The following is a 27,947-nucleotide window of genomic DNA, read 5'->3' as shown; positions in this document are numbered from 1 at the left end:
GATAAGGGTATACAAAGAAATACAGATCCCTTAGTGGACATACATAGATATATATGCTACTCCCTGTGTACACACACACACACGTATAAACCTCTCGATGTACTGCCAATGTTTTTAACTGAGTTAATTATCATATTTTATGGGAAAGCTCTAAATTCCCAAGGGTTGCCAGAACCTGGGAAATGGGTGTAAGTCACGTGAACTCCGAGGAAGGGGTGGGTAATATTTCTTCTATCAAGAGCCCGTCACAAGCATCAAAGTAGCTCTCACTACCTCCTTGAAGGTCAATAAAACACAAGTATATAGTGAAAGGATGTGTGTATTGTATCAGCTGTACCAGAAGCCACACCTACATCAACAACGGTGTATTCAACAACTATAACAACAATATGAACAAGAATTTAACTTTAAAAAGAATAAACTTAATTATACAAGGATTCAGTTCTTTACTAATTATGAAACTTAAAAAATCCGCCACCCTGGACAATATAAAGGTGATTTGATATTGAAAAAGCCACTTTTTATATAAATTCAATAAGACACATACAAGTATATATATATATATTTTTGATAATGGTATAAAATTACATTAGTTTGATTAAAAATGTTTATTTATATAAATTTGTATACACTACGATAAAATGCAATTGTAGATTTGGTTCCACATTTTTTTTTGTATTTAAGTCAGCAGGGCATAAACACCGAGAGGTGTATGTCTCTCAGTATATATTCACAGAGAGTTTACTTAATCCCTACTTTAGGGATTATAGTAATATTGACTAGTGGTGTACGGTTTACATGCAGCTTAATGATCCTCGTGTGGTCTACAGGCTTTAATTAACCCCATTAACCAACCAACAAGCCATTTATGTACCATCGTTATTTTCATTTGGTTACTATAGATAAATAAGACTGCAAATTACCTGGCGCAATATAGATGGGTTACACAATCTATATTGTTTGGTACAATATAGATAACATAACCTATATTATGTTGCCCAACGAAGAGAATTAACTCAGTCTGTATTGTTCCCTGGTACAGTAAGCTAATTAACATAATATTACCTGGAACAATATTGAGAATTAAGACACTCTTGATTACCTGGTGAAATAAATATGTTTACCACTCTCTAAATTCACCTCTTGTGAGGTTAATTCTCACACCTCACAATCACCAGACCAGCCCGTGATTCTTCACGTACTCCGCTCAGTTACCATTATCTAAACGAGCAAAGGCACCTTGTCCCGCAATGTTTTGATTGTGTTACTGAGGCGACACATCCAGTTAAACCTCAACGAAACACGTTTCGTTCTGCCTCGAGACAACACATCTCGTTCAGCCTCGAGACAGCACATCTCGTTCAGCCTCGAGACAACACATCTCGTTCAGCCTCGAGACAACACATCTCGTTCAGCCTCGAGACAACACGACTCGTTTAGCCTTAAGACAATACATCTCGTTATCAAAAAACGAAGGCGAGATCGATGCATCCGTCCTCTCTTGACTACATTGTAAATTATCTTCAACTAAGTATAGGGTAGTCGCAGTCTATTGGAAGACCCGGGATTTGTATCTATTGTATAAGAATATAGTGGAAAGGGAGAGAGGGGGGAAGAAAAGGAAGAGGAAGTAAGAGACATTGTGAAAGAAGAGAATATGGGAGGAAATGAGTGGAAGGAAGTATGGGTGGGAGGGAGGGAAGGAGGGAGAAGGAATTGTGAATGGGAGGAAGAGAGAAAGGAATTATTGATAGAAGGAAATATGGGACGGAAGGGGTGAATGATATGGAGCAAGAGATTAATAAAAACGTTGTGGTAGGACAAGAGAGAGGCAGGAGAGATGGATATGGGAGATATGGATGGGGAGAAAGAGAGAAGATAAGATGAGGGGAATAAGAAGAGGAAGGGGGAGGTGTGAATTTTAAAACTGCTATAGAGAAGAGAGAGAGAGAGAGAGAGAGAGAGAGAGAGAGAGAGAGAGAGAGAGAGAGAGAGAGAGAGAGAGAGAGAGAGAGAGATAGAGAGAGATAGAGATACAAAATGAAGGTGGCAGTAATAAAACAGTGGGTGGGTGCAGCAACTAACGACTCAGGGAACTACATAACTTTATCCACTAAGAGGCAGCCACAGCAACCCTCAGGGTTAATTGCTTGTCAACAACGGAAGCTGAAAACCACACGTTGAAAACCTCGATTTTCTTTCGTTAAATTATTTTATTTCATCCTTAAAGCACGGACTGAGAAGCGTCAACAGAAGACTTCAGAAGGATTATCGTCATAATAAAGAGAAAGCGATAAAATCGTAGGGGTCATACACTGCCTGGGAAATGAGAGGAACTCAGGTTTGAGACATGAGGAAATACCCAATAATGACAAAAGAAAAAGCAAAAGTATTTAGAGGTAAATTAAAAGTATAGAAATCAATAATTATTAAGATAATTATTAATTTCCACACAAGGACTGTACAAGGGAATTTTTTTTTGCGAAGTGATCTGAATAATTTGGATCTCTGAAAGCTGTATTTGGTTACTGTTTAAATAGCTTTGATAGCAAAAATTAATCAATAAAACAAATTATTTCAATCGCACTACCATTATTATTATAATAAAAAGCGCTAAATCATAAGGGCTATACAACGCTAATCGCACTACCATCATTCCTCAAACCGTGTTAAACAAGGACAACCAGTGTGCTTGAAAGGTCACCCAATATTAATCTTCTGCAGATAAAATTGCATTCCTTGTTATATATCTCTTCTTTCATAAATAAAAGTGGCAAATTAAGTGTCCTTAATTAACAGCAAATTAATCAATTTATTCATGGATTTCACAGTTACCAAGGCATGTGTAAAAGGGACATAACAAGGGCAGCAGCTTGGCTGGCTGGCTGGCTGCCGGAATCAGTTTGACACATGTAAATGAAGTTGATTATTGTTTCATAAAATGGTCATAACATCCAGAGAGTTTACGCTCGTTTCCTTTCCAGCAGTCATTGTTGCTGCAGCTCTCAGGTGTTCCATACTCTGTTGTATCACCTGGGAGACAAAAGAGGCTTCCTTATACCCCCATACATCATAATCTGCAGCATTACTTGGAACATTTAGTACTCCAAGATGTCTCAGACACTCATTTCATAACCTTGTGATTTGTCTCCAGCTGCAGGTTTGTCTGCTGTAAGAACACTATTCTTTAGAAAAGTCTTCTAACATTTTTTTGTTTTATTATAAAAATATAATGTAAAATGCCTATATATGCTCTGGCCATTCTTAATAAGGTAAACCCAGAGCTGGGTTGACTCTTGAGGTGTGGTGTGTCATACTACTATGTTGAATTTAGCGAAACAGGACAAATTTCAGCAATACTCTACCTAACTGCTGCTTCCGCTGTTGCCACAGGTGCAATGGTGGCAGCAGTGGGATTTACACCTAACCCTCAGGCTCGTAACTAATGAAGTGTAACCTTACATCCGTTAGGCTGTTTAAGGTTAGAGAAGATGGTGGCATAGCTGATATTTCTTGATCAGACTATTTTTTCTCCTCTAACTTTCATTCCTGTTCGTCTGTCGATATTTTTTTGGCAACTTACATTTATTTCCCTTAATGTGTTTAAAAACTTTACGAGGAACAAAAAAGATCTCTAATATATACATTGGTCCTATTCTATTCTGATCCGGAACCATTGCTAGTAACACCTGTGCTGGGTCGAACATGCTCATTTTATCCTGTCGAATTATTCTGTTATCCTAGATAAACATTCAATAATTCTCAGAGTCAGTAGTTGCATGTACCAGCATTTCACGTCTACATAATCCTCACTTATCAACAGGTGTATTACGTAACGAGAGGAAGTCATCTGGTAATGTCTGCTTGCCATATGGGCACTGAATTACGGGATGGGATGCCTTGTTATACCATGGAATTATTGGATTAAACAGAGCAATTTGCCTTGAAAAGGAAACACTTGTCCTGTTTCCTGACAAACCTTACCTAACCTTGGAATGGGGCACTAATGCTTGTATCTAAGAATAATGGTACCTGACATGCAGTCATTGATTTTTGGCTTAACAGTTCTATAGTTACAAATATATTTTATTTACAAGTTCTCAGTGAATTACTGTAAAACAGTGAACAAAATAGTTTCTTCAGTCTTAATACAGTTCAGGGAATCTGCCAAATTTCATTCGATTAAGAGTGTGACGAGCTGACAGTTTTCTCAATATCAAATAGTCAGAACCGTGGTGTGTATGCCATCTGAACTTCACACTAGTCTTACAACATTCTTGAGGCTCATGATCAAAATTTCTCGACTATTAATTGTAAATTTATCACTTGTGTGTTTAGATACCATTAGTGTTGTATCAAGATATACCTGGAAATTTTGAAAAAAAAAAAAGAATTTGTAACAACTGGACGAGGCTAACTTATGAGATTAAAAGTGACAAATGTAATTCCTGGGTCACATGATTATGTCCCAGGAAGTCACCACAAATTCAGAAAGAGTTGCAGCTGTCCAAAACTTTCTTATTCATCTCAATGCTTATGCAGTTAATTCATTTATTCAACTTCCAAGATTTCGTAGAATTTTCAATGGAAAGTTTTTAAATTGCTGAAGAAGAGCAAACTCTTTGTTCGAAATGAAGACATGGAAAGCCCGTTGAGTATGCTCGGATCTGTCTCAGCAGCGGTTCGTGTTGTCGATCTCGTCCAGCCTGTCCTCCTGGTCACAGTCTGGCATCCGCGTTGATGGGCACTGCTTCACCAGATGGCTTGCCGTGCGGATGGTATCTAACCTTGCTACATGGGGTATCTGACCTTGCAGCATGGAGTATCTGGTTTTGCTACATGGGGTATCTGACCTTGCAGCATGGAGTATCTGATCTTGCTACATGGGGTATCTGACCTTGCAGCATGGAGTATCTGATCTTGCTACATGGGGTATCTGACCTTGCAGCATGGAGTATCTGATCTTGCTACATGGGGTATCTGACCTTGCAGCATGGGCATCTGACCTTGCTACATGGGGTATCTGACCTTGCTACATGGGAGTATCTGACCTTGCAGCATGGAGTATCTGACCTTGCTACATGAGGTATCTGACCTAGCAGCATGGAGTATCTGACCTTGCTACATGAGGTATCTGACCTAGCAGCATGGGTATCTGACCTTGCTACATGGGGTATCTGACCTTGCTGCACATGTTTCCACATCAAACACTACTCCTAAATGTTACAATTAAAACAAGAGACGTCGTCTATGAAATGTAAGCATATAATATACCGCATATAAAAGATTCTCTAGCATTAACATATCAGGGTATATACATCAAAAGATGAATACATCAATGCATACGCCCTGAGTGTCTTCTTTAATCCTTAACTCTGTTACGGAATAAAGTATACTTAAGGATACAAGACAAAGTAGGTTGTAGCTTAGGTGTCTACTTAAGGATACAAGACAAAGTAGGTTGTAGCCTCGGTGTCCACTACCGTCACTTAACCATCATTAACAGACTTAAAAAACTATCAATTAAATATGATTTAATACATTAAATATATTATTAAAAATAGTAGACCTACTATGACAAGGATCTCAGACACCATTTAGTACAATGTTTACAACAAACTTCATTAAACGTGGAGACTCAACGGAGAAAGTTACACATGAAATGCTACTACAGTATTGACATTATTTAAAGAATACGTCATAAAATACATCATTATGATGTATCAGCCATGCAAACGATTTTTTTTTTACAAAAAAATATGTACCAGAATTTTTTTTAACACATATTTCATTGCACAGTGGCGCAACTTTTGCCAGTAACTCGTTTTTGATTTGGCAAGCTCGCTTGGAAATACATGACAGCAAAAATACCATCAATGTATAAAACATGTACAAACTAAAATTTCACTTTACCTCAGTGTAACATTAGGAAGAAAACGTAACAACGTAGTCTCGAATAACGTTGCACAGGTAGTGGGGCAGTCAGGCTGACCACTACACCACAGACTAATGTATTGGTCAATAATTCCTCCTGAAGCTACTTGTTCCCTGACCAGTTGAACAGAGTGGTTCTATCCCACAAGACACTTTCATCTTCACAGTGCATGTTTCTACATTTGTGTATAAGTTTGGGTGGGGGTATATTTGCAGTCTGGAGGGACATCTGAACTGGAGTAACGGCGCGCCTCTGTCAAGCCAGTAATGGAGTGAGTGATGGTGAAAGTATTTCTTCTTTCTAGGGTCACCCTGCCTCGGTGGGAGACGGCCGACTTGTTGAAAAAAAAAAAAAAAAAAAAATATATATATATATATATATATATATATATATATATATATATATATATTATATATATATATGTGTGTGTGTGTATGTGTGTGTGTGTGTATACTCACCTAATTGTGGTTGCAGGGGTCGAGACTCAGTGTGTGTGCGCGTGTGCGTGTGTGTGTGTGTATTTCTAAAATGATACGAATGGCAAAGTTGAATTAATACTCAGGTGTATAATACTGTTATGGTATTAGAATTATTGCTACTTCTAATATCACTGCTATCATTAAGACTTCTGCTACTATTAGTTCTATTACATTCCTTACTACTTATACTACTATGGCTACTCTCAAAACCATTGCTGTACTACTATTTGTGATTCTACTACTACCACCGTGCCTCTACTATCACCATCAATGCTTCAACATCTACTACTACTACCAGTGACGCTATTATAATAGCCAGTAAAACCAATTACACAACTATTCTTCCTAATACACTATCACTTTTCTCACTAATCATGCTGCTACTATTCCAACAACTAATACTATTACTATCCCTACGACTATTACTACTTTCACCACTACTTTCTGCTTCTATCCATAGTAGTCATGGGGAGATTTCAATTTTGTTTTCCATATAACGACACCGGCACCTGATACTTAATTTTATGCTGATACAGTCATTTTGGCCCCCCTACTGACCCCCCCGCTGACACCCCCTACTGAACCCCCCTGCTGACAACCCCTACTGACCCCCCGCTGACACCCCCCGCTGACCCCCCCCCACTGTTACCCATAACGCTGCTCTACTGTTCTTACTACATCAACAAAGACCGAAAAATACTGAATCAAAATGCTTAAATTCTTATAAAATCTCTGAAGCAATAATTAATGTCCATCATAGTTACAAGCCAATAAGAACGTAATAAAATAATTAATAATAATAATAATAATAATAATAATAATAATAATTTAAATTAGGTAAGATGTAAATTTTTGTATGGATGGTTGTTCGAGTTTGTAGTTTTTTGGTTACTATATAATTGCTAGTTCGTTGCACGACACTTCAGTATTACATGAAATAGCCTATAATTAACTTTAATAAAAATCTTAAGCTATTAATTTTTATTTAACAATTGAAACACTAGAAGGTGGTGCTGCAAAAGATATGTGGAAATTTCGTCTATCCCACAAGTTTTGTGTAGTAAAGGCATTTACGGTTAATTGAAAAACGGTAGAATTTCCAGGTTATTACAGATTAGAATGAAATTTTTACGAGGCTTTGAGCACGTCAGACTTTTTCGGAATATTTTCATTCTAAATTATCTATTAAAGCTTTTGAGATTCTGTCAGGATAATTCGGGTTTTATTCTAGTTTTCAAGGCAATTTTATATTCAACTATGAAATATATATATTTTTTCGACAAAGGCCCGGTATATGTCGGCTTGAAATAGCTGACTGTCCATCCCTTGCCCTATTCGGCACTTCTTGCCGAATAGGGCAAGCGAAAATTTGTGTATGCAATAATTTCGCAAAAATCATTCTGAGTCTAACGAAAAAATAAATATTTCATTGTGTTTGTTTATTATTAAGTTATTGTAAACTTACATAAAATACATGTAGTTCGATTACGTTAAATTAAATTGCGCTTGTTATGATAAGGTTAGGTAAGTTTCCTAAGGTTCTTCTGGTACAAAATCATTAATTTTTATATTACATAAATGAAAAAAATATATCTTTAAATGTATAAGAGAAAATTTTAGAAAGAACTTAACTTTGAATGAGTTCTTGCTAATTGACCAGTTTTACCTATTCGGCATTATATATATATATATATATATATATATATATATATATATATATATATATATATATATATATATATATATATAAGTTAAGAGGGTGGTGAAGAAATGTAAAAAGAGAGCATATGAGTGGGTGAGATGTTATCAACAAATTTTGTTGAAAACAAGAAAAAATTTTTGGAGTGAGATTAATAAGCTGAGGAAGCCTCGGGAACAAATGAATTTGATTATTAAAAACAGGAGAGGAGAGTTAGAGGTATTGGGAAGATGGAGGGAATATTTTGACGAATTGTTAAATGTTGATGAAGATAGGGAAGCTGTGATTTCGTGTATAGGGCAAGGAGGAATAACATCTTGTAGGAGTGAGGAAGAGCCAGTTGTGAGTGTGGGGGAAGTTCGTGAGGCAGTAGGTAAAATGAAAGAGGTAAGGCAGCCGGGATTGATGGGATAAAGATAGAAATGTTAAAAGCAAGTGGGAATATAGTTCTGGAGTGGTTAGAGCTTTTATTTAATAAATGTGTGGAAGAGGGTAAGGTTCCTAGGGAATGGCAGAGAGCATACCTGGACTTTACCTGGAGAGAGCTCCGGGGGTCAACGCCCCCGCGGCCCGGTCTGTGACCAGGCCTCCTGGTGGATCAGAGCCTGATCAACCAGGCTGTTGCTGCTGGCTGCACGCAAACCAACGTACGAGCCACAGCCCGGCTGATCCGGAACTGACTTTAGGTGCTTGTCCAGTGCCAGCTTGAAGACTGCCAGGGGTCTGTTGGTAATCCCCCTTATGTGTGCTGGGAGGCAGTTGAACAGTCTCGGGCCCCTGACACTTATTGTATGGTCTCTTAACGTGCTAGTGACACCCCTGCTTTTCATTGGGGGGATGGTGCATCATCTGCCAAGTCTTTTGCTTTCGTAGTGAGTGATTTTCGTGTGCAAGTTCGGTACTAGTCCCTCTAGGATTTTCCAGGTGTATATAATCATGTATCTCTCCCTCCTGCGTTCCAGGGAATACAGGTTTAGGAACCTCAAGCGCTCCCAATAATTGAGGTGTTTTATCTCCGTTATGCGCGCCGTGAAAGTTCTCTGTACATTTTCTAGGTCGGCAATTTCACCTGCCTTGAAAGGTGCTGTTAGTGTGCAGTAATATTCCAGCCTAGATAGAACAAGTAACCTGAAGAGTGTCATCATGGGCTTGGCCTCCCTAGTTTTGAAGGTTCTCATTATCCATCCTGTCATTTTTCTAGCAGATGCGATTGATACAATGTTATGGTCCTTGAAGGTGAGATCCTCCGACATGATCACTCCCAGGTCTTTGACGTTGGTGTTTCGCTCTATTTTGTGGCCAGAATTTGTTTTGTACTCTGATGAAGATTTAATTTCCCCATGTTTACCATATCTGAGTAATTGAAATTTCTCATCGTTGAACTTCATATTGTTTTCTGCAGCCCACTGAAAGATTTGGTTGATGTCCGCCTGGAGCCTTGCAGTGTCTGCAATGGAAGACACTGTCATGCAGATTCGGGTGTCATCTGCAAAGGAAGACACGGTGCTGTGGCTGACATCCTTGTCTATGTCGGATATGAGGATGAGGAACAAGATGGGAGCGAGTACTGTGCCTTGTGGAACAGAGCTTTTCACCGTAGCTGCCTCGGACTTTACTCTGTTGACGACTACTCTCTGTGTTCTGTTAGTGAGGAAATTATAGATCCATCGACCAACTTTTCCTGTTATTCCTTTAGCACGCATTTTGTGCGCTATTACGCCATGGTCACACTTGTCGAAGGCTTTTGCAAAGTCTGTATATATTACATCTGCATTCTTTTTGTCTTCTAGTGCATTTAGGACCTTGTCGTAGTGATCCAATAGTTGAGACAGGAGCGACCTGTTCTAAACCCATGTTGCCCTGGGTTGTGTAACTGATGGGTTTCTAGATGGGTGGTGATCTTGCTTCTTAGGACCCTTTCAAAGATTTTTATGATATGGGATGTTAGTGCTATTGGTCTGTAGTTCTTTGCTGTTGCTTTACTGCCCCCTTTGTGGAGTGGGGCTATGTCTGTTGTTTTTAGTAACTGTGGGACGACCCCCGTGTCCATGCTCCCTCTCCATAGGATGGAAAAGGCTCGTGATAGGGGCTTCTTGCAGTTCTTGATGAACACAGAGTTCCATGAGTCTGGCCCTGGGGCAGAGTGCATGGGCATGTCATTTATCGCCTGTTCGAAGTCATTTGGCGTCAGGATAACATCGGATAGGCTTGTGTTAATCAAATTTTGTGGCTCTCTCATAAAAAATTCATTTTGATCTTCGACTCTCAGTCTGGTTAGCGGCTTGCTAAAAACTGAGTCATATTGGGACTTGAGTAGCTCGCTCATTTCCTTGCTGTCATCTGTGTAGGACCCATCTTGTTTAAGTAGGGGCCCAATACTGGACGTTGTTCTCGATTTTGATTTGGCATAGGAGAAGAAATACTTTGGGTTTCTTTCGATTTCATTTATGGCTTTTAGTTCTTCCCGCGATTCCTGACTCCTAAAGGATTCTTTTAGCTTAAGTTCGATGCTTGCTATTTCTCTGACCAGTGTCTCCCTACGTATTTCAGATATATTGACCTCTTTTAGCCGCTTTGTTATTCTTTTCCGTCGCCTGTAAAGGGAGCGCCTGTCTCTTTCTGTTTTACATCTACTCCTCCTTTTTCATAGAGGAATAAGCCTTGTGCATACATCGAGTGCCACCGAGTTAATCTGTTCTAGGCATAGTTCCTTTGTATAAAGGCAAAGGGGATAAAAGAGAGTGCAAAAATTAAAGGGGAATAAGTCTGTTGAGTATACCTGTGTATAGTAAAGTTATTATTGAAAGAATTAAGAGTAAGACGGAGAGTAGGATAGCAGATTAACAGAGGCTTTAGGAAGGGGAGGAGGTGTGTAGACCAGGTGTTTACAGTGAAACATATAGGTGAACAGTATTTAGATAAGGGTAAAGAGGTTTCTATGGCATTTATGGATTTGAAAAATGCTTATGACAGGGCGGATAGGAGGGCGATGTGGCAGATGTATGGTATAGGAGGTAGGTTATTGAAATCAGTGAAAAGTTTTTCCGAGGAAATTGAGGCTCAGGTTAGAGTATGCAGGAGAGAGGGAGATTATTTCCCAGTGAAAGTAGGGCTTAGACAAGAATGTGTGATGTCACCGTGGTTGTTCAATATATTTATAGATGGGGTTGTAAGAGAAGTGAATGCTCGGGTGTTGGCAAGAGGTTTGGGGTTAAAAGATAGAGAATCTAACACAAAGTGGGAGTTGTCACAGTTGCTCTTAACTGATGACACTGTGCTTTTGGGAGATTCTGAAGAGAAGCTGCAGAAGTTGGTGGATGAGTTTGGTAGGGTATGTAAAAGAAGATAATTGAAGGTGAATATAGGAAAGAGAAAGTGATGAGGATAAAAAAAAAATAGGTACAGAGAGATTGGATATCAGGTTGGAGGGAGAGAGTATGGAGGAGGTGAATGTATTCAGATATTTAGAAGTGGACGTGTCAGCAGATGGGTCTATGAAAGATGAGGTGAATCATAGAATTGAAAGGAAAAAGGTGAGTGGTGCACTGAGGAGTCTGTGGAGACAAAAAGCTTTGTCCATGGAAACAAAGAGGGGAATGTATAGGAGTATAATTATACCAACGCTCTTATATGGGTGTGAAGCATGGGTGTTGAATGTTGCAACAAGGAGAAGGCTGGAGGCAGTGGAGATGTCGTGCCTGAGGGCAATGTGCGGTGTGAATGTAATGCAGAGAATTCGTAGTTTGGAAATTAGGAGGAGGTTCAGGATTACCAAAACTATTATCCAGAGGGTTGAGGAGGGGTTGTTGAGGTGGTTCGGACATGTAGAAAGAATGGAACAAAGTAGAATGACTTCGAGTGTGTATAAATCTGTAGTGGAGGGAAGGCGGGGTAGGGGTCGGCCTTGGAAACGTTGGAGGGAGGGGGTTAAGGAGGTTTTGTGTGTGAGGGGTTTTGAGTTCCAGCAAACATTCGTGTGTTAGATAGGAGCGAATGGAGACAAAGGGTTTTTAGGGCTTGACGTGCTGTTGGAGTGTGAACAAGGTAACGTTTATGAAGAGATTCAAGGAAACCGGCAGGCCGTACTTTAGTCCTGGAAATGGGAAGTACAGTGTCTGCACTCTGAAATAGGGGTGTTAATGTTGCAGTTTTATAACTGTTGTGTAGGCATGCCTCTGACAAAACAGTGATGGAGCGAATGATGAAAGTTTTTTCGGGCCACCCTGCCTTGGTGGAAGACGGTCGATGTGTGTATAATATATAATATATATATATATATATATATATATATATATATATATATATATATATATATATATATATATATATATATATATATATATATGTGTGCAACGAAAAATATTGCAACTTCAGTCAGTCTTCTGATTCGTAAGTCAGTTCGTGACATGTTACATAAGTATGATTTCCTGCATACATTAACGCAGGATGAGTCAAAACATAACATAATTGTTACTTCCAGATGTTAACATCATACATATATATTTCATAAGTGTGAATTTTGCTTGGTGTGTTCGTACAGTGGCAATATATACTTATTAAACCAACTTAGTTCAACTTAACATGGCCTCAATAGTTATATAGAAAAATCGTAGTAGAAAGTCAATATTCACAAATAACCCGCTGGTAGGAGACAAACTTATGACGACTTTTCGATCCGACTTGAACCATTAACTAGTCACATATAAGCGTGAAGTAAAGGGAGACAGTACATCATAATATCGCAGTCACGGTATTGTGCCTTTTTATTCGTTAAGTAAGATTCGCTAGGAAACAGGACGCGGGTCTTAGTCACATGACGACCGAGCACTAACTTTTAATAATAATAATAATAATAATAATAATAATAATAATAATAATAATAATAATAATAACTACAAGTACATGTACAAGATATACAGGTCTAGCCGACATTAATGACATACTACTACGTAGAGCCCCCCTTGTCATTTAGGGCAAATTCGGTAAATTTTGTCCCAGGATGCGACCCACACCAGTCGACTAACACCCAGGTACCCAATTTACTGATGGGTGAACATGGACAGCAGGTGTCTTATGGAAACACGTCCTAATGCTTTCAGCCGTACCGGGGATCGACCCCCAGACCTCAGTGTGTGAGCCGTGTGCGCTAGCGATCGAGGCCTTACTCTTGCTTTCCGGTTCACCCCTTCCAAAAATTAAAAATAATAACATTTGATGTATGGTAAAAGAAAATGCTGAGTTTTTAAAATAATCAACTGTCAACTTATAATGATATAGGTTTGCATGTTAATTATTATTATTATTATTATTATTATTATTATAATCAAAAAGAAGCGCTAAGCCACAAGGGCTATACAGTGCATGTTAATTACATGTTGAAAATTAATTATGTAATGCTAAAAAACTCATTTTCTTAAGTACAAAAGGGAACTAATTTTCGAATCCGAGGAGACTATCACCTTCAATCAAATTTTGAACTTCGATATGCAAGTCACGGGAAATGGGACTCAGAAGCCGATTTTAAAAAAAATATGTAATTGTATTCGAAGTATTTGGTTCTCTTGAAAAGAGAATTTCAGTTTAATACGAGGAATCCGTATTAGAGAATGGAGCCTAAATGTCATTATTGAATAGCGAATGGGATTCACTATAAGTCCGTCAGCAAAAGAAATCTAGAAATGGCTTGCAAGTCATATGGAACAAAGGCAGGTATAAAACACGGTGAACAAAAAAAATGCACTTAATTGTGAAGACAATCTGGAACAGAACAGTGTAGGAGATTGTTGGTGTATCGGGAGAGCACAACATTAACAATGGAGAACAATTAAACACAAGAGTTTGGCGTCACAGTAGAAAATGGCTATGGACTTCTGTGACGTCCTAACACCTTAATCTTAACATTTTCCACACACACACACACACACACACACACACACACACACACACACAAATGAATATGCTCACACATACACACACACAAATGCATATAATTAGAGTAAATAACATTACCAGGAAGCATTTAGACAATATAAATTTATGTGAACAATGTACAAAGCAGCTCCAACTGTTGCCTGACTACAATAAACTTCATGGTGACTCCATACGCCCAATTACTGACATTTGTAATGCACTTTTGTACATTATTTGGTATTTATTTGTCTAATGATTAATTATTAATGTTTACTATTAGTATTGTTATTATAGAAAGTCATAAAATCATTGTCTCCAGGTCCTCTCTTGTAAAAACTCGAATTATTTAATCTGAATATACTGTTTACGTAATATGACAGATTTGCTGGAGGTGCATGGTGACACCTTGCAATAACAGCTTGCATAATGAGTGGTGGGCATGTTTGTAATTTAGCAAATTGCAAAGTGCAGCCATCCACCCGTCCACACTTAGAGATGTCAGTTGGCGATTTGCTGTTTACAAGGAAGGATACAAGCAGTAGCTCTGTCTCCAGTAACATGGCCTCTAAACGTAAACACTTCTTCCATTGTAATTTTGGAATCTGGAATTTCTGAGCATTGCTTTGTGTCTACAGTCGATGTCCATTATGTGACTCGTGTTATTATAACTATGTACATTACTGAACTCTGAATAAACAGATTATCACTCTGAACTTTGCTCAGAGTATCTCTGTACTTTGTCATGTCTGAACATAGTTTCAGAGAAGTGTCAGCACTCGGTCCTGCATGAACTTTGTGTTCTGTTTTTGGTACAGTTAGTGGAGCTGCTTGGTGCTTATTTTGATGCATCTGTCCCATATGAACCGACTGTATGCTTAAGTGGAGTGTACTATTTGCCTTGAGTATGATCGACTCGTTTTGGGTGCTGACAGTATTTAATACTATTTAGTGTGAAGTCAGTCTCAGGAAGTGGTTTGTTTCAGCATATTAAGCAGTGAGTGGCCCTAGTATTTACCAAGATTGTGGACTCAAACTATACTAGGACTGAATGGACTTCGACTGATTTGTTGGCGTTTATACACCACAGTAATTTGTGATATTTTTCTTTATTGAGTTGGAATCTGCAGACTCTCATATGCTGTATGTACGTGGGGTCGTATGCAGATGAGTTGCACACACTGATACAGTGGACCCCGCATAACGATTACCTCCGAATGCGACCAATTATGTAAGTGTATTTATGTAAGTGCGTTTGTACGTGTATGTTTGGGGGTCTGAAATGGACTAATCTACTTCACAATATTCCTTATGGGAACAAATTCGGTCAGTACTGGCACCTGAACATACTTCTGGAGTGAAAAAATATCGTTAACCGGGGGTCCACTGTACTTGTGTTGATCTTAAGAGTTTTGTATGAAGTGATGCTTTTACAGGATTTAGTCTGGTGTTGGACCAAGAACAATCATAATTTAAATATTAACTTAAATTTGGTATACAGATTACAGATTAGAAATAAGTTATTTTGAACTATATTCTATCTCTCATGTAGAATGTAAATATATTTGTACTAGATGTCTTTATTCAGAAAAGATAGCATTTTATCACACACACACACACACACCCTTCAAGCAGTGGGTTAGCCCTCGCCCACTGTAGCCTCAGTTTCCTGTTCTTAGATGTCAGGAGTGTAACCCAGTGTAGCACATTCACTTCAAGGTTTGACGTGTTGTGCATTCCGAGATGCTCTTTTCCATGCCACTGTTATCACTTCCCAGTGCGTCATCAGGAGCTATGTAGTGTTGCAAAGGTTTCTCTGCGAATGTGTGCGTAGTAGCATACACACAACACTGACCACATTACTCTTTCAACTATATGAAAATGAATACATTGGCTGAAGGAAGGTTAAAGGAAATTCACGTCTCAAACCTTTAAGCAAATCACTCGCCTCTTATTCCTTTGTAATAACAAAGTGGTATTCAAAAATATTTTTTTTCCTACCCTTTGCTTAACTTGATTATTATAATAAAAAAGAGGCGCTAAACCACAAGGGCCATACAGCGCTGCTTTCTTAGCTTGAAATTCATAATCACTACTTATCTTTTAACAAACACGTGAGGACCAAACTAGTCACCATGAAGTGTCAGCCGTCGGCAGATGCAGCGCTGAGCTTACATCAAAACAAACACAACAACATAAACAATTTACTCTATTCTATATACATCACAAAATCTGTAAATGTCAGGTCGAAAAATTTTTGACGCTCTTCAGTCTGAAGATTACATCAACTCAATTTTCTGTAACTGGAGAATATTTCACATTAATATAGTAGAGTCGACAATGGTTTAATTGAGAGATGATGCAGAAGATGTTACTTCCTGTGAGTCCATGCTGAGCGATTGGTCGGCAGGACGTCACCTTCTGTGGTTCCTGGATGGGTGCTCGGCCGTGATGGCGTCAGAGGAAGTGACATCAGATGGATTGAGAATAGCGACTTCACAATGCAACATAGCGTTAATATTGTAGGCGATTGTGCTGTCCTGGCTACATGCCTCCGTAAACTCGTCCAGAGTTATAACGCCATCTTTGTTCAGATCCAGAGTCTGTCGGAAGGGGGAGAACATCAGTGAAACCATTAAAAATTTTTAAAACCTACTTCATGTGATAAAAAGAACCCATCCATTGTTAATCCAGTAATCTTTCTAGGTTCACTATCTCTTTTAGCTTCGTGAGCGCTGTCATACGTATTCGTAAAGCAACGTATGGATCCGGACACTACCATATCGCTATCCAGGTCGTTACACTTCTTAACTATTCTTAGGCTTAAGAAATGTGTCCTTACATCCCTATAGCTCACCTGTGTATTTAATTTCAAGCTGTGCACACTTGTACATGTTTCCCGCCTTGTAGTATATCCAAACAATTCTCCCAGTATTTTGTATGTCGTTTTTATGTCTCCCTGGTCCTTCTGTCCATTGTCATTATATTTAGCTTCTTTAATCTCTCCTCATTATTCACAAGCTTTAGCTCAGGGACTAGTTTCGTTGCAAATCTCTGCACCTTTTAAAGCTTTTTGATATGAGCGATCAGGTGTGGGATCCATGCTTGTGCTACATACTCCAGTATGGGCCTGACATGCGGGATATAGTGTAGTTAATGACTTGAGATTCATGTCAGCTAATCTAAAATTTTCCTGCAGCACATTTGTTACAGAAGTGTGTGTGTGTGCGCTCACCTATTTGTGGTTGCAGGGGTCGATTCATAGCTCCTGGCCTCGCCTCTTCACTGATTGCTACTGGGTCTTCTCTCTCCCTGCCCCATGAGCTTCATCGAACCTCGTCTTAAAACTATGTATGGTTCCCGCCTCCACTACGTCACTTTCTAGGCTATTCTACGGCCTGACAACTCTATGACTGAGGAAATACTTCCTGACATCCCTTTGACTCATCCGAGTCTTCAGCTTCCAATTGTGACCTCTTGTTTCTGTGCCCCATCTCTGGAACATCCTGTCTTTGTCCACCTTGTCTATTCCGCGTAGTATTTTATGTTATGTCTCCCCTGACCCTCCTGTCCTCCAGTGTCGTCAGGCCGATTTCCCTTAACCTTTCTTCGTAGGACATTTCCCTTAGCTGTGTGTGTGTGTGTTATATAGGGACACATTGTAGCCAGGATGTCACTATAATCGGGTAGTCGTCAACAGGATTTCACTGTAGGTAGGAACTCACTGCAAACAGGGACTCACTGCAAACAGGGACTCACTGCAAACAGGGACTCACTGCAAACAGGGACTCACTGCAAACAGGGACTCACTGCAAACAGGGACTCACTGCAAACAGGGACTCACTGCAAACAGGGACTCACCGCAAACAGGGACTCACTGCAAACAGGGACTCACCATAAACAAGCTCACTGTAAACAGGGACTCACAGTAAACAAGGACTTATAGTAAGCAAGGACTCACAGTAAACAGGGACTCACAGTAAACAGGGACTCACCGTAAACAGGGACTCGACCTTCTGAGCTACAGTCTTCTCGTCTACGGGAGCGTCCGTGTGCTTGCCCATGAGGTCATACACAGCCTGCACCACGTCCGTCATCTCCTGCCTGGTGATGCAGCCGTCACCGTTCAGGTCGTAGAGGGAGAAAATCCACTTGAGTCTATCGTTGAGGGAGCCTCGTGAGAGACGAGATAGCAGGGTGATGAAATCCTGTAAATGGAATAAGTAAAACTTGCGATTTTGGTTTAAACAGCAACTCTTCTTGCAGAATAGGGCAAGCGAAAATTTGTGAATGCAATAATTTCGCAAAAATCATTCTGAACCTAACGAAAAAAAAATATTTCATTGTGTTTATAATTAAATTATTATAAACTTATATAAAATATATTTAGTTGTATTAGGCTAAATTAATTTGAGCTTGTTAAAATAAGGTTAGGTAAGTTTCTGAGAGGGTGTGTGGACCAAGTGTTTGCAGTGAAACATACAAGTGAACAATATTTAGATAAGGGTAAAGAGGTCTTTGTGGCATTTATGGATTTGGATAAGGCGTAAGACAGGGTGGATAGGGAGGCAATGTGGCAGATGTTGCAAATATGTGGAATAGGAGGTAGGTTATTGAAAGCAGTGAAAAGATTTTACGAAGATAGTGAGGCTCAGGTTAGAGTATGCAGGAGAGAGTGAGATTATTTCCCAGTAAAAGTAGGCCTTAGACAAAAATGTGTGATGTCACCATGGTTGTTCAGTGTATTTATAGATGGGGTTGTAAGAGAAGTGAATGCTCGGGTGTTGGCTTGAGGTGTGGGGTTATAAGATAATCTAACACAAAGTGGGAGTTGTCACAGTTGGTCTTTGCTGATGACACTGTGCTTTTGGGAGATTCTGAAGAGAAGTTGCAAAGGTTGGCTGATGAGTTTGGTAGGGTATGTAAAAGAAGGAAGTTAAAAGTGAATATGGGAAAGAGTAAAGTGATGAGGATAACAAAAAAAAATTAGGTAATGAAAGATTGGATATCAGATTAGAAAGAGTTTGGAGGAGGTGAATGTATTCAGATATTTAGGAGTGGACGTATCAGCAGATGAGTCCATGAAAGACGAGGTGAATCATGGAATTGACGAAAGGAAAAAGGTGTTTGGTGCAATGAGGAGTCTGTGGATACAAACAGCTTTCTCCATGGAAGCAAAGAGGGGAATGTATGAGAGTATAGTTATATCAACGCTCTTATATGGGTGTGAAGCATGGGTGGTGAATGTTGCAACAAGGAGAAGGCTGGAGGCAGTGGAGATGTCATATCTGAAGGCAATGTGTGGTGTGAATATAATGCAGAGAATTCGATGTTTGGAAACTAGGGGGAGGTACAGGATTACCAAAACAATTATCCAGAGGGTTGAAGAGGGGTTGTTGAGGTGGTTCGGACATGTAGAGAGGATGGAGCAAAATGGAACGACTTCGAGAGTGTATATATCTGTAATGGAGGGAAGGCGGGGAAGAGGTCGGCCTTGGAAAGGTTGGGGGAGGGGATAAAGGAGGTTTTGTGTGCGAGGGGTTTTGACTTCCAGCAAGCATGCGTGAGCGTGTTAAGATGGAAGTGAATGGAGACAAATGGCGTTTAGGATTTGACGTGCCGTTGGAGTGTGAGCAAGGTAACATTTATGAAGGGATTCAAGGAAACCGGCAGGCCGGACTTGAGTCCTGGAGATGGGAAGTACAGTGCCAGCACTCTGAAGGAGGGGTGTTAATGTTGCAGTTTTATAACTGTAGTGTAAGTGCGGCTCTGGCAAGACAGTGATGGAGTGAATGATGGTGAATTTTTTTCTTTTTCGGGCCACCCTGCCTTGGTGGGAAACTGGGAGACGGCCGATTTGTTAATAATAATAATAATAATAATAATAATAATAATAATAATAATAATAATGTACTCGTTATTTAACACCTTATAACAACCATTCACCTCAATAATATACTAATTCATTTCTTTACTAGACTTTAACAATTTTTATGTAAAGCAATATAATATTCCTACAGTGAGAGATCTCAATCATTCTGACACTAAAGTCACATCAACTTTTTCACTACAGTTTGCTCGGTAGTTGAGTGCTCTGCTCACATTCGAACGTACCCGGGTTAGACTCCCAGGTGGATGAGAAGTATGTTCGGGTCGATTACAGTGATCGACTAAATTAAACACATTATCATAGCTTTAAACACATTTTTGTGAAGTCGTTTTAAACGCGGCTTCTTAATCTGCTCGTATGTATTTTTCCCCAGTACTTGTAGTTTTTTAAATATACCGGTTTTATATATTATATTAATTTTAAGATTTACGACATAATAAATCGCATATTAGGATAAAATCGACAGTGGTGGGTGACATGCTGGGGTAAGGTAGGTTGCATTAACAGGGCTAAGTATTGATCAATGGATAACAACTGTTGGTAAGTACATCTGTATGAAGAGAATATGGATAACATCTTACCTCGAAATTGATGACTCCCGTGTTCTCCTTATCGAGGTTGTTGAAGACGTAATGTGGGTACTTACTGGAACTTGCTGCGGAAGTAAACATCAGATCAGCTAAAGTGATAGTGACTCGATAGGTCAATAGTATTAGCTGACTACACTAATTGCAAAAAAATCTATTTTAAAATCCATTGTTACTTAAGTCAAAAATCACTATCTGACAATTTGAAATTCATCTGAGCCATATTACAATACACCGTCCACTGCCTCTTACCCAGTGTACATCCGTGTGACCCTGAAAAAATGGAATGTGATGAAATAATCGTGACCTGGACCAAAATTCGTTTGGACAATGGGGTGAATCAGTTAAAATATAGTCATTATTGCCGTGGGGTTGTCCAGCGGTTATGTATCAGTCTGGTGACACACACAAGTCGAAGAAGATACTTTTATGGGAATTAATGTCTAGTATTTTTGTCTTCATAGGTGTCAGCACTAGACCATTTTCTGCATCAACCTGGTGTTTACCAGACAAGAATTCGTCTCCCGAGGGCGAAGGAAGGTTGTTAAAATCCTGAGCTCATTCATGCATCTTCAAAGGTTCCTGCGAAGCTGTCTGTATGAACATAAAAGCATCCATCTTTCCTTATTCTTATATTTTTCACTGTTTGTTTTAACATAATAGCAATTACTATTCGTTTCTTTCAGGTTACTGACTGAGGAAATGGAAATGACATGATGTCACGACACTGTACAGTGGAATGTACAGGCATGTACTCACTTACTAAGTGTGGTTGCAAGGGTCGAGTCTCAACTCCTGGCCCTGTCTCACAGTCAGCCGCTACTGGTTTCACTCCTGCCTGCGTGAACCCTATCATACCAATTATTGAAGCTATATATGGATTCTGCCTCAATCACTTCGCTGTCTAGGTCGTTCCTGACCACTTTAAGGCTCAAGAAATATCTCCTTATATTCCTGTGAATAATCTGTTCTTAAGCAGACTCACTCTGTCCTCCCTACCAGTGCCTTTGAGCACTTTGTGCGTCGTAACCATGTCACCTCTCGTCCTTCTGTCCTCTAGTGTCGTTAGGTTTAGTTCCTCTAGCCTTTCCTCATAGTTCGTAACCTTCAACTCTGGACTAGTTTCGTTGCAAACCTTTGCCCCCCTTTTCCATTATTATTATTATAATAAAAAAGAAGCGCTAAACCACAAGGGTTCTTTACATGCTTTACCAGATGTGAGTTCCATACTGACTCTGCAGACTCCAAGCTGAGCCTGACATATGCCGTATATAAGGTCATGAATGCAACGTTGTTGATGTCATGACAGATACCATTAAATTTTTTTTTTTTTTTTTTTTTTTATATTTTATTGAGAGCACATATTGTACAGACAAAATACATATATATAGTATAACACTGTGGAGAACAATAAGTATATACATAAATTATCACACACGCACACGTTGTTGGACACAGGAGAATCAACCCGTCACAGACAAAAACAAAAAAAAAGAGCATCACGCACACTATACATCACTCAAGCCTCCTATCAGTATACATAAGAAAAGCACATGAAATTATCACACCATACTCATGTAGGTGTAAGTACAAGAAACAGCACACACATATATTGTAAAAGAAACGCACATTCCTAATAAAAAAAAAAACTCTTTCTTGAGAGTAAGTCTTACAGAAGTATCTGTATCCGCCGGAGGTACACACACCTCCGCGAAATAAACTGGCCACAATTACTAAATTATCATATTGTTGTACACATACATAGATATATCATGCATAGTAAAGACTATCAACAAATCAAGTTCACATCACAGGCTTCCATAACCTAATGCGAACACAAATAAAAACTACTCTATCACAACCTTTTCACTGCACAAAAGTCAACGTGCAAAGCAAAGGTGTATACAAGAGACACTAGCAAGTTGCAAATTCAGTCTCTCCAACACTCCTTACCCCCCTCTCCCCCCCCATTTGGGCAACCGCCTACTTTCATCATTACACATGACCCTGTCACACAGTCTTCTAGCCGTACATGAGCATATAACCTGTCACAGCGCGACAGTTTCACAATCACTATGATCCTCACCCAAGCATCCTTACAGCATACATTACCTCTAAAAAAATATACACCTCCACCCTCTAATATATGTGTGATGGTAAGTGACCAAACAAGTGCAAGGCCATATATACATAGAGAGTAATGCAATCATCCCGTGGGACACGTATGCAAAAGTATAAACCGATAATCCCCACACCCAAACTGGATGGCACTTTTATTCCGGCTGTCATCACACTTACATTCTAACACCTACTAACCACGCTGTATCATCCCTTGTTCACGTCTAAGCCCATACCACACACACACACACACACACACACACACACACACACACACACACACACACACACTCCCGGTGGCGAGCCCACTGGAACCCCGGATGACAGTCCCAATCCTTGCCCCAGCCATAACCCCCCCCCCACTACAAAGCTAGTAAGATCCCAACAGTTAAACCACGATAACCTGCGGGGAAGGCTCCCTCACACCGCGATCCATATATTTCCCTATCCCTGCAAACTGTCCTATAGAAAGTAGCTGCCATTACCGGTTTCCTCCTCGCAACCCAATCCCCATTCCCACGCATACCCCACAACACGTACTCAAAATCTACCATTAAATATGCCAATGCTCATTGCGTACTCTCTGGCACCCCTCCCACATCCAAAACGAGCGCTCTCAACACCGGTATGCCCCCCCCCCCACTTGTCTCACTAGCCTACTCATCCAATCCCAAACATTCCCCAAACATTCGCAAAAATACACATGCCGTATCCTCTCCACCACACACCCACTCTCCTACACTACTCGTCTCACCTGTAGAACCGCTCCTGACGGCAAAATGCCATGCAGGAAACTGAACATAACCTCCCACACCCGAGGCCTGGGCTTCAACTTATGAAAACGACACCAAATATCTCCTCATCCATACATGGGGTATATTCCCTCCACCGGCACCACCACCCGGCTCCTAATCACTCTCGCCAACACCCCCACGCGGATCTTGCCAGGCTCCCGTAGGACCATGAGGGTACGCAGCACCTCCTCACATTCCCTCAACTCTGCACCCACATACCACCACTTCACTCCCTCATACAGAAGCTTTAACCCCCCTTCACACACCCCCGACTCGAACATACTCCCTTCGTAAGTAAATACATTTTACCCAATGCCACAGATCCAATAACCCTAACCCCCCTGACGTTCCGACAGCATTATCACCTCCCTCCTCAGCCAATCACACCCGGAACCCCATATAAACTTAAACACCCTCTTTAAGATACTCGTAATTCCTTTCCCCGTTATAGGGTAAACTGCCGCCACGTGCCAAACCTTACTGTATAGTAATGTATTTACCATGATGGCCCTCTGCAACAATGTCAATCTCCCCAATCTATGCTGCACCTGTTCCACAATACGCTCGGAGTTCACCTCTCTCGACCGCACTTGATCCTCCATAAACACTATGCCACATATCTTTAAGCTATCTACTACCCTCCACACCAGCATCCCAATCTCCCTGCCAGTTCCAATTTCCCAGCCGTAATAAGCATGATTTCTCCACATTGACCCTCATCCCCATAGCCTCCCCAAAAGTACAAATGACCTCTCCCACCCCTCTCAAACTCTTCCCCTCCCGCACGAGTACCGTCATGTCGTCAACATATCCTATGACCCCCCGGCCCACACCCCACCTCCCCTGTCCCCACCCCCCTACAGATATGTGCCTCAATGAGTCTAAAAAGGGTCCTGAACACAGGCAAACAGAATTTGAGAAAGTGGACATACTTGCCTGAGGCCCCGCTCCATACATACTGCCTCCCCTATACAGCCATTGATTTGCACACACACCTGTGCCCCTCAATACAATGTCTCCACCCATTCCACAACTTCCTCCCCAAATCCCTGCTTGAGAAGGATCCGCCGCAGTGCCTCCCGTTCCACACGGTCATATGTTCCCTGCCAATCCAAAGCAAGTAACCCCCCCCTTTTCCCCCAAACCCTCCACAAACCCCCTAAGACGTCCGTGGCCCTCGACCATAGATCTGTCAGGCAACCTGTATTGCCCTCCCGATATGACACGCCCCACGACGCATTTAGGCAATTACCCAGTATTTTTGCAAACAATTTATAATCCACACATAGTAAAGAAATTGCCCGATAATCCTTTAGGGTATTCTGGATCTCTCCCTTCAGGACCAGAACAACTACCGCTGTGGCTTGTAATTCCCCCAACACCCCCTTCTCCTTCATGATATTCATTAACTCCACCAGGAATCCACTCATCAACTTACAATTCTGCAGGTAAAATTCACAGGGCAATCCATCTATCCTCTGAGCCTTTCCCGTACGCATACTCACCAATGCCCACCAAACCTCGCCCTCATCTATCTCCCCACCCAGTGCTACTTGATCACTACGCCCCAATGAACATGGCACTAGCTCACAGACACTACGCAAAGCCTCACCTCCCACTCCACTACTCCCCAAATACTGCTCATACCATGCATCCGCATAACCACTCATCCCCTCTGTCGTCCGCAACACTTGCCCCTCCCGATAACCCCCCCCACTTCAGAGTGGATGACTAACCTATTAACCTCAGTGGCTTTCCGACGGTGCTGCTGACCCCGTAAAACACACGCAGACGGTCGATCGCCCCACAACACCTCCTCAACCCCCCCTGCACACTCACCGCATTAAACCATTCATTTTGCAGCTCATGAATCCTCCCCTTCAACGTTTCTATCTCCTCCACAGGATATACTCCCCAGTGTCCACCTCTTCTGTAGCAATCCCTCAACCTACCCTCTAGGTACTGAAGGAGCCCATACGATTGCTGCATGATGCGTTTCCCTTCCCTCACATAAAACTGATGTATTCGTCCCTTAGCCACCCCATCCCACCACCCCAGCAAATCCTCTACACACCGCCTTTCCTCATTGAGCTCTGCCCACAATGCCTCGAAGCCTCCCTGCCCCTCATCACCCAAAATCCTCTTATTTAGTTTCCAATAGCTCTTGCACCTCCTGGCCAGCCCATCCCACCCCAGGTCAATCACAACCGCCCTATGATCAGAATATTCCACCTCCACCATTTGCGAGGACTCTACTCTCACCTGTGTTGTGACGTACACCCGATCTAGCCTCGCCGCATATCCATGTCTAATAAAAGTGTGCTCCACCTCCCAAGCCCCACTCCCAAATACATCACAGAGACACACATCTCTCGGAATACCACCTAGATAGTTGAAAAATGCCCTGCCCCACGCGGCTCAACGTCTGCCCTGCGAATAACAATGCCAATCCCCCCACAATAGCAACAGCTGGTAAAGAACCAAAATAAACGAGCCCATCCCTCACGAAATCTGCTTTCAGATGTGCATCACTCTCCGCGAGTACATACACACACAAACGCCACTCGCTCACCCATCCACCATCCATCCACTCTTATAATATGCCCCTCACCCCCCCTTCACTTCTACTAACCACAAATGGGCTCACCTCCCGGAGTAGGACTCCCACCCCTCCCTTCAAGCGTCCTGTCTGCATCACAAAAGCCTATATCCATCCACCTCCAATACACACCCCACCTTGATATTGTGCTCTTGCACAAAAACGACATCCACAAGAAACTTGCAAACCACGTATGCTTCACATCCTGACAAACCATTAATGTTAACTGTCATACACCTTAGGCCAGTGGTGATTTCTTCTCCCTGTGCTTTGACACCTTCACAACGCCACCATGTCCTTTCAGACCTCCTTTACGCATGTCTATACTGGCAGCCCTGACCCCTCCCTGGTCCAGCTCCGGGTCTGAAGTCCCCGAGGGACCACCACCACCATTTTCCACCACCACTACCTTGCTGGTCCTCTGTGCTGGAGTCAGGACATCATCCGAATCCGATGTCACAGCCTCACGCTTGCGTGTGACTCCACTCGCTTCCATCTCCACCTGTGATACCTCACGGTGAACCTCCACCTCCACCACATGTCCAACCTTCCCACCATCTGGGCACAGTGCCCCGTGAGACACCACCAAGCCAATGGGCTCAATTTGCTGTCCACACAGGTCTGTAGCATTCCTCACACCAGCCCTGGTCACCGACTCACCCTCCCCATCTGACTGGGGAAACAACGAGGTGAACACCGTCTCCAAGACCTCATCGATGGCTTCCTCCGCCGAACCATGCCATCCCCCATCAGGCAAAATGGGTCCTACAGGGCCCCCAGCCACAGGGGCCGTCAGGTCCACACCCTCCACTGCCTCTGCTTGCTCCACCTCCTCACTCCACAGACGACCAGGCCCACGTCCTTCCTGTAGCTCCAGAGCACGTCCAAACTGCCCAGATTCCCCTGCGGCAGCACTTTCCAGACCATGAAGTCGAGTCTGTCGTTCACAATACGCAGCAATGTGATCAAAACCACCACAACGCCTGCAGGTCCTATGTTGCCCAGCATAGGACACCATAAGCCGAGTCCTGAAGGTCTCCAACACAACATATGACGGTATGGGGTGCTGTATCGTCATTTTTAGCGAAAACGTACCCTCCAGGAATCCAACATATGCACCTTCTACCCACTTGCCGGGCTGTGTCAGGTGAACGGTCCCATAGTCCTTGAAAACATTGCGTATGTCCGTTTCATCTGCCTCGAAAGGTACATTTCGCACTAACCCAAGTATAATGCCTGGAGACGTCATGAAGGTAGACACTCACCATAGAATTGACGTCCATGCGCACATCCTGGTATTGCTCTACCAGCCTCTCATAGACGCCGGTGTTCAACAACTTGACAAACACCCTGTATGCGCCATTAAGTGCTACACCATACAATTCTTCATCCTGTACACCATACGTATCCCGGATGATTAATGGCAACAGCATCGGAGCAGCTTGTGGCGAAATCGCCCCTCGAACCATCTCAATGCCCACAGTATTTACCCTCCTCCTCACACCCTGCGCCATATTGGAGAAAAGAAGTCTTCCAATCACCGAGAGAGGGCAGCAGGCGCACGTCTGCTCACACCAACAGACGAGCAGAGAATAATACCATTAAATTTAACAGTGTCGCGTTTGCTGCAGCAGTTATTCGGTTGTGTGCCTCGGGCGAAATGCTCAGTTACTTTAAGTTAGATTGGAATGGGTGGGGGACCAGCGATTTCAGGGATTGGATGTGCTGTTGGAATGTGAAAATGGTAGATTATGAAGGGATTCTGGAGAACTAGTTAGCAAGACTTGAGCTTTGGAGGTGGACAGAGACACTGATTCGATGATGACGATTATCATCACACAAAAAGCTAAAACCCATTTTCTGAAAATTTTTGACCAAATCAAAGTTACAAGAGTGGGCGTAAGAGACTCCTGACGCGTCAAAACCAATAAAATGGTCC

General features: G+C 41.5%; 1 protein-coding gene and 1 long non-coding RNA gene across 2 annotated transcripts in view; both read right to left on the bottom strand.

Annotated features, from left to right (window-relative positions):
• Positions 1-301: 301 nt before the first annotated feature.
• On the bottom strand, positions 302-6,234 carry LOC138853607 (uncharacterized). The gene is made up of 2 exons (XR_011392783.1): positions 3,366-6,234; positions 302-3,169 (listed from the first exon to the last, which is right to left on the bottom strand). It is a non-coding gene; the product is annotated as an uncharacterized lncRNA (long non-coding RNA).
• A 6,233-nt stretch (positions 6,235-12,467) lies between these two features.
• LOC128684059 (A-type potassium channel modulatory protein KCNIP1-like) overlaps positions 12,468-27,947 on the bottom strand; it is a gene marked incomplete at its 5' end in the record, with an annotated part of 255,979 nt that continues 240,499 nt past the window's right edge. Inside the window, 3 exons of the mRNA XM_070093220.1 lie at positions 12,468-16,623; positions 18,016-18,228; positions 20,492-20,565. Of these exons, the coding sequence (XP_069949321.1) occupies positions 16,435-16,623; positions 18,016-18,228; positions 20,492-20,565 (476 nt within the window). The remainder of the gene's footprint in view (positions 16,624-18,015; positions 18,229-20,491; positions 20,566-27,947) is intronic.

The sequence above is a fragment of the Cherax quadricarinatus genome, chromosome 3 (genome assembly GCF_038502225.1).
Source record: "Cherax quadricarinatus isolate ZL_2023a chromosome 3, ASM3850222v1, whole genome shotgun sequence".
NCBI lineage: Eukaryota > Metazoa > Arthropoda > Malacostraca > Decapoda > Parastacidae > Cherax > Cherax quadricarinatus.
The sequence above is the reverse complement of the archived record's forward strand: the minus strand, read 5'-3'. Positions and strand labels throughout refer to the sequence as shown.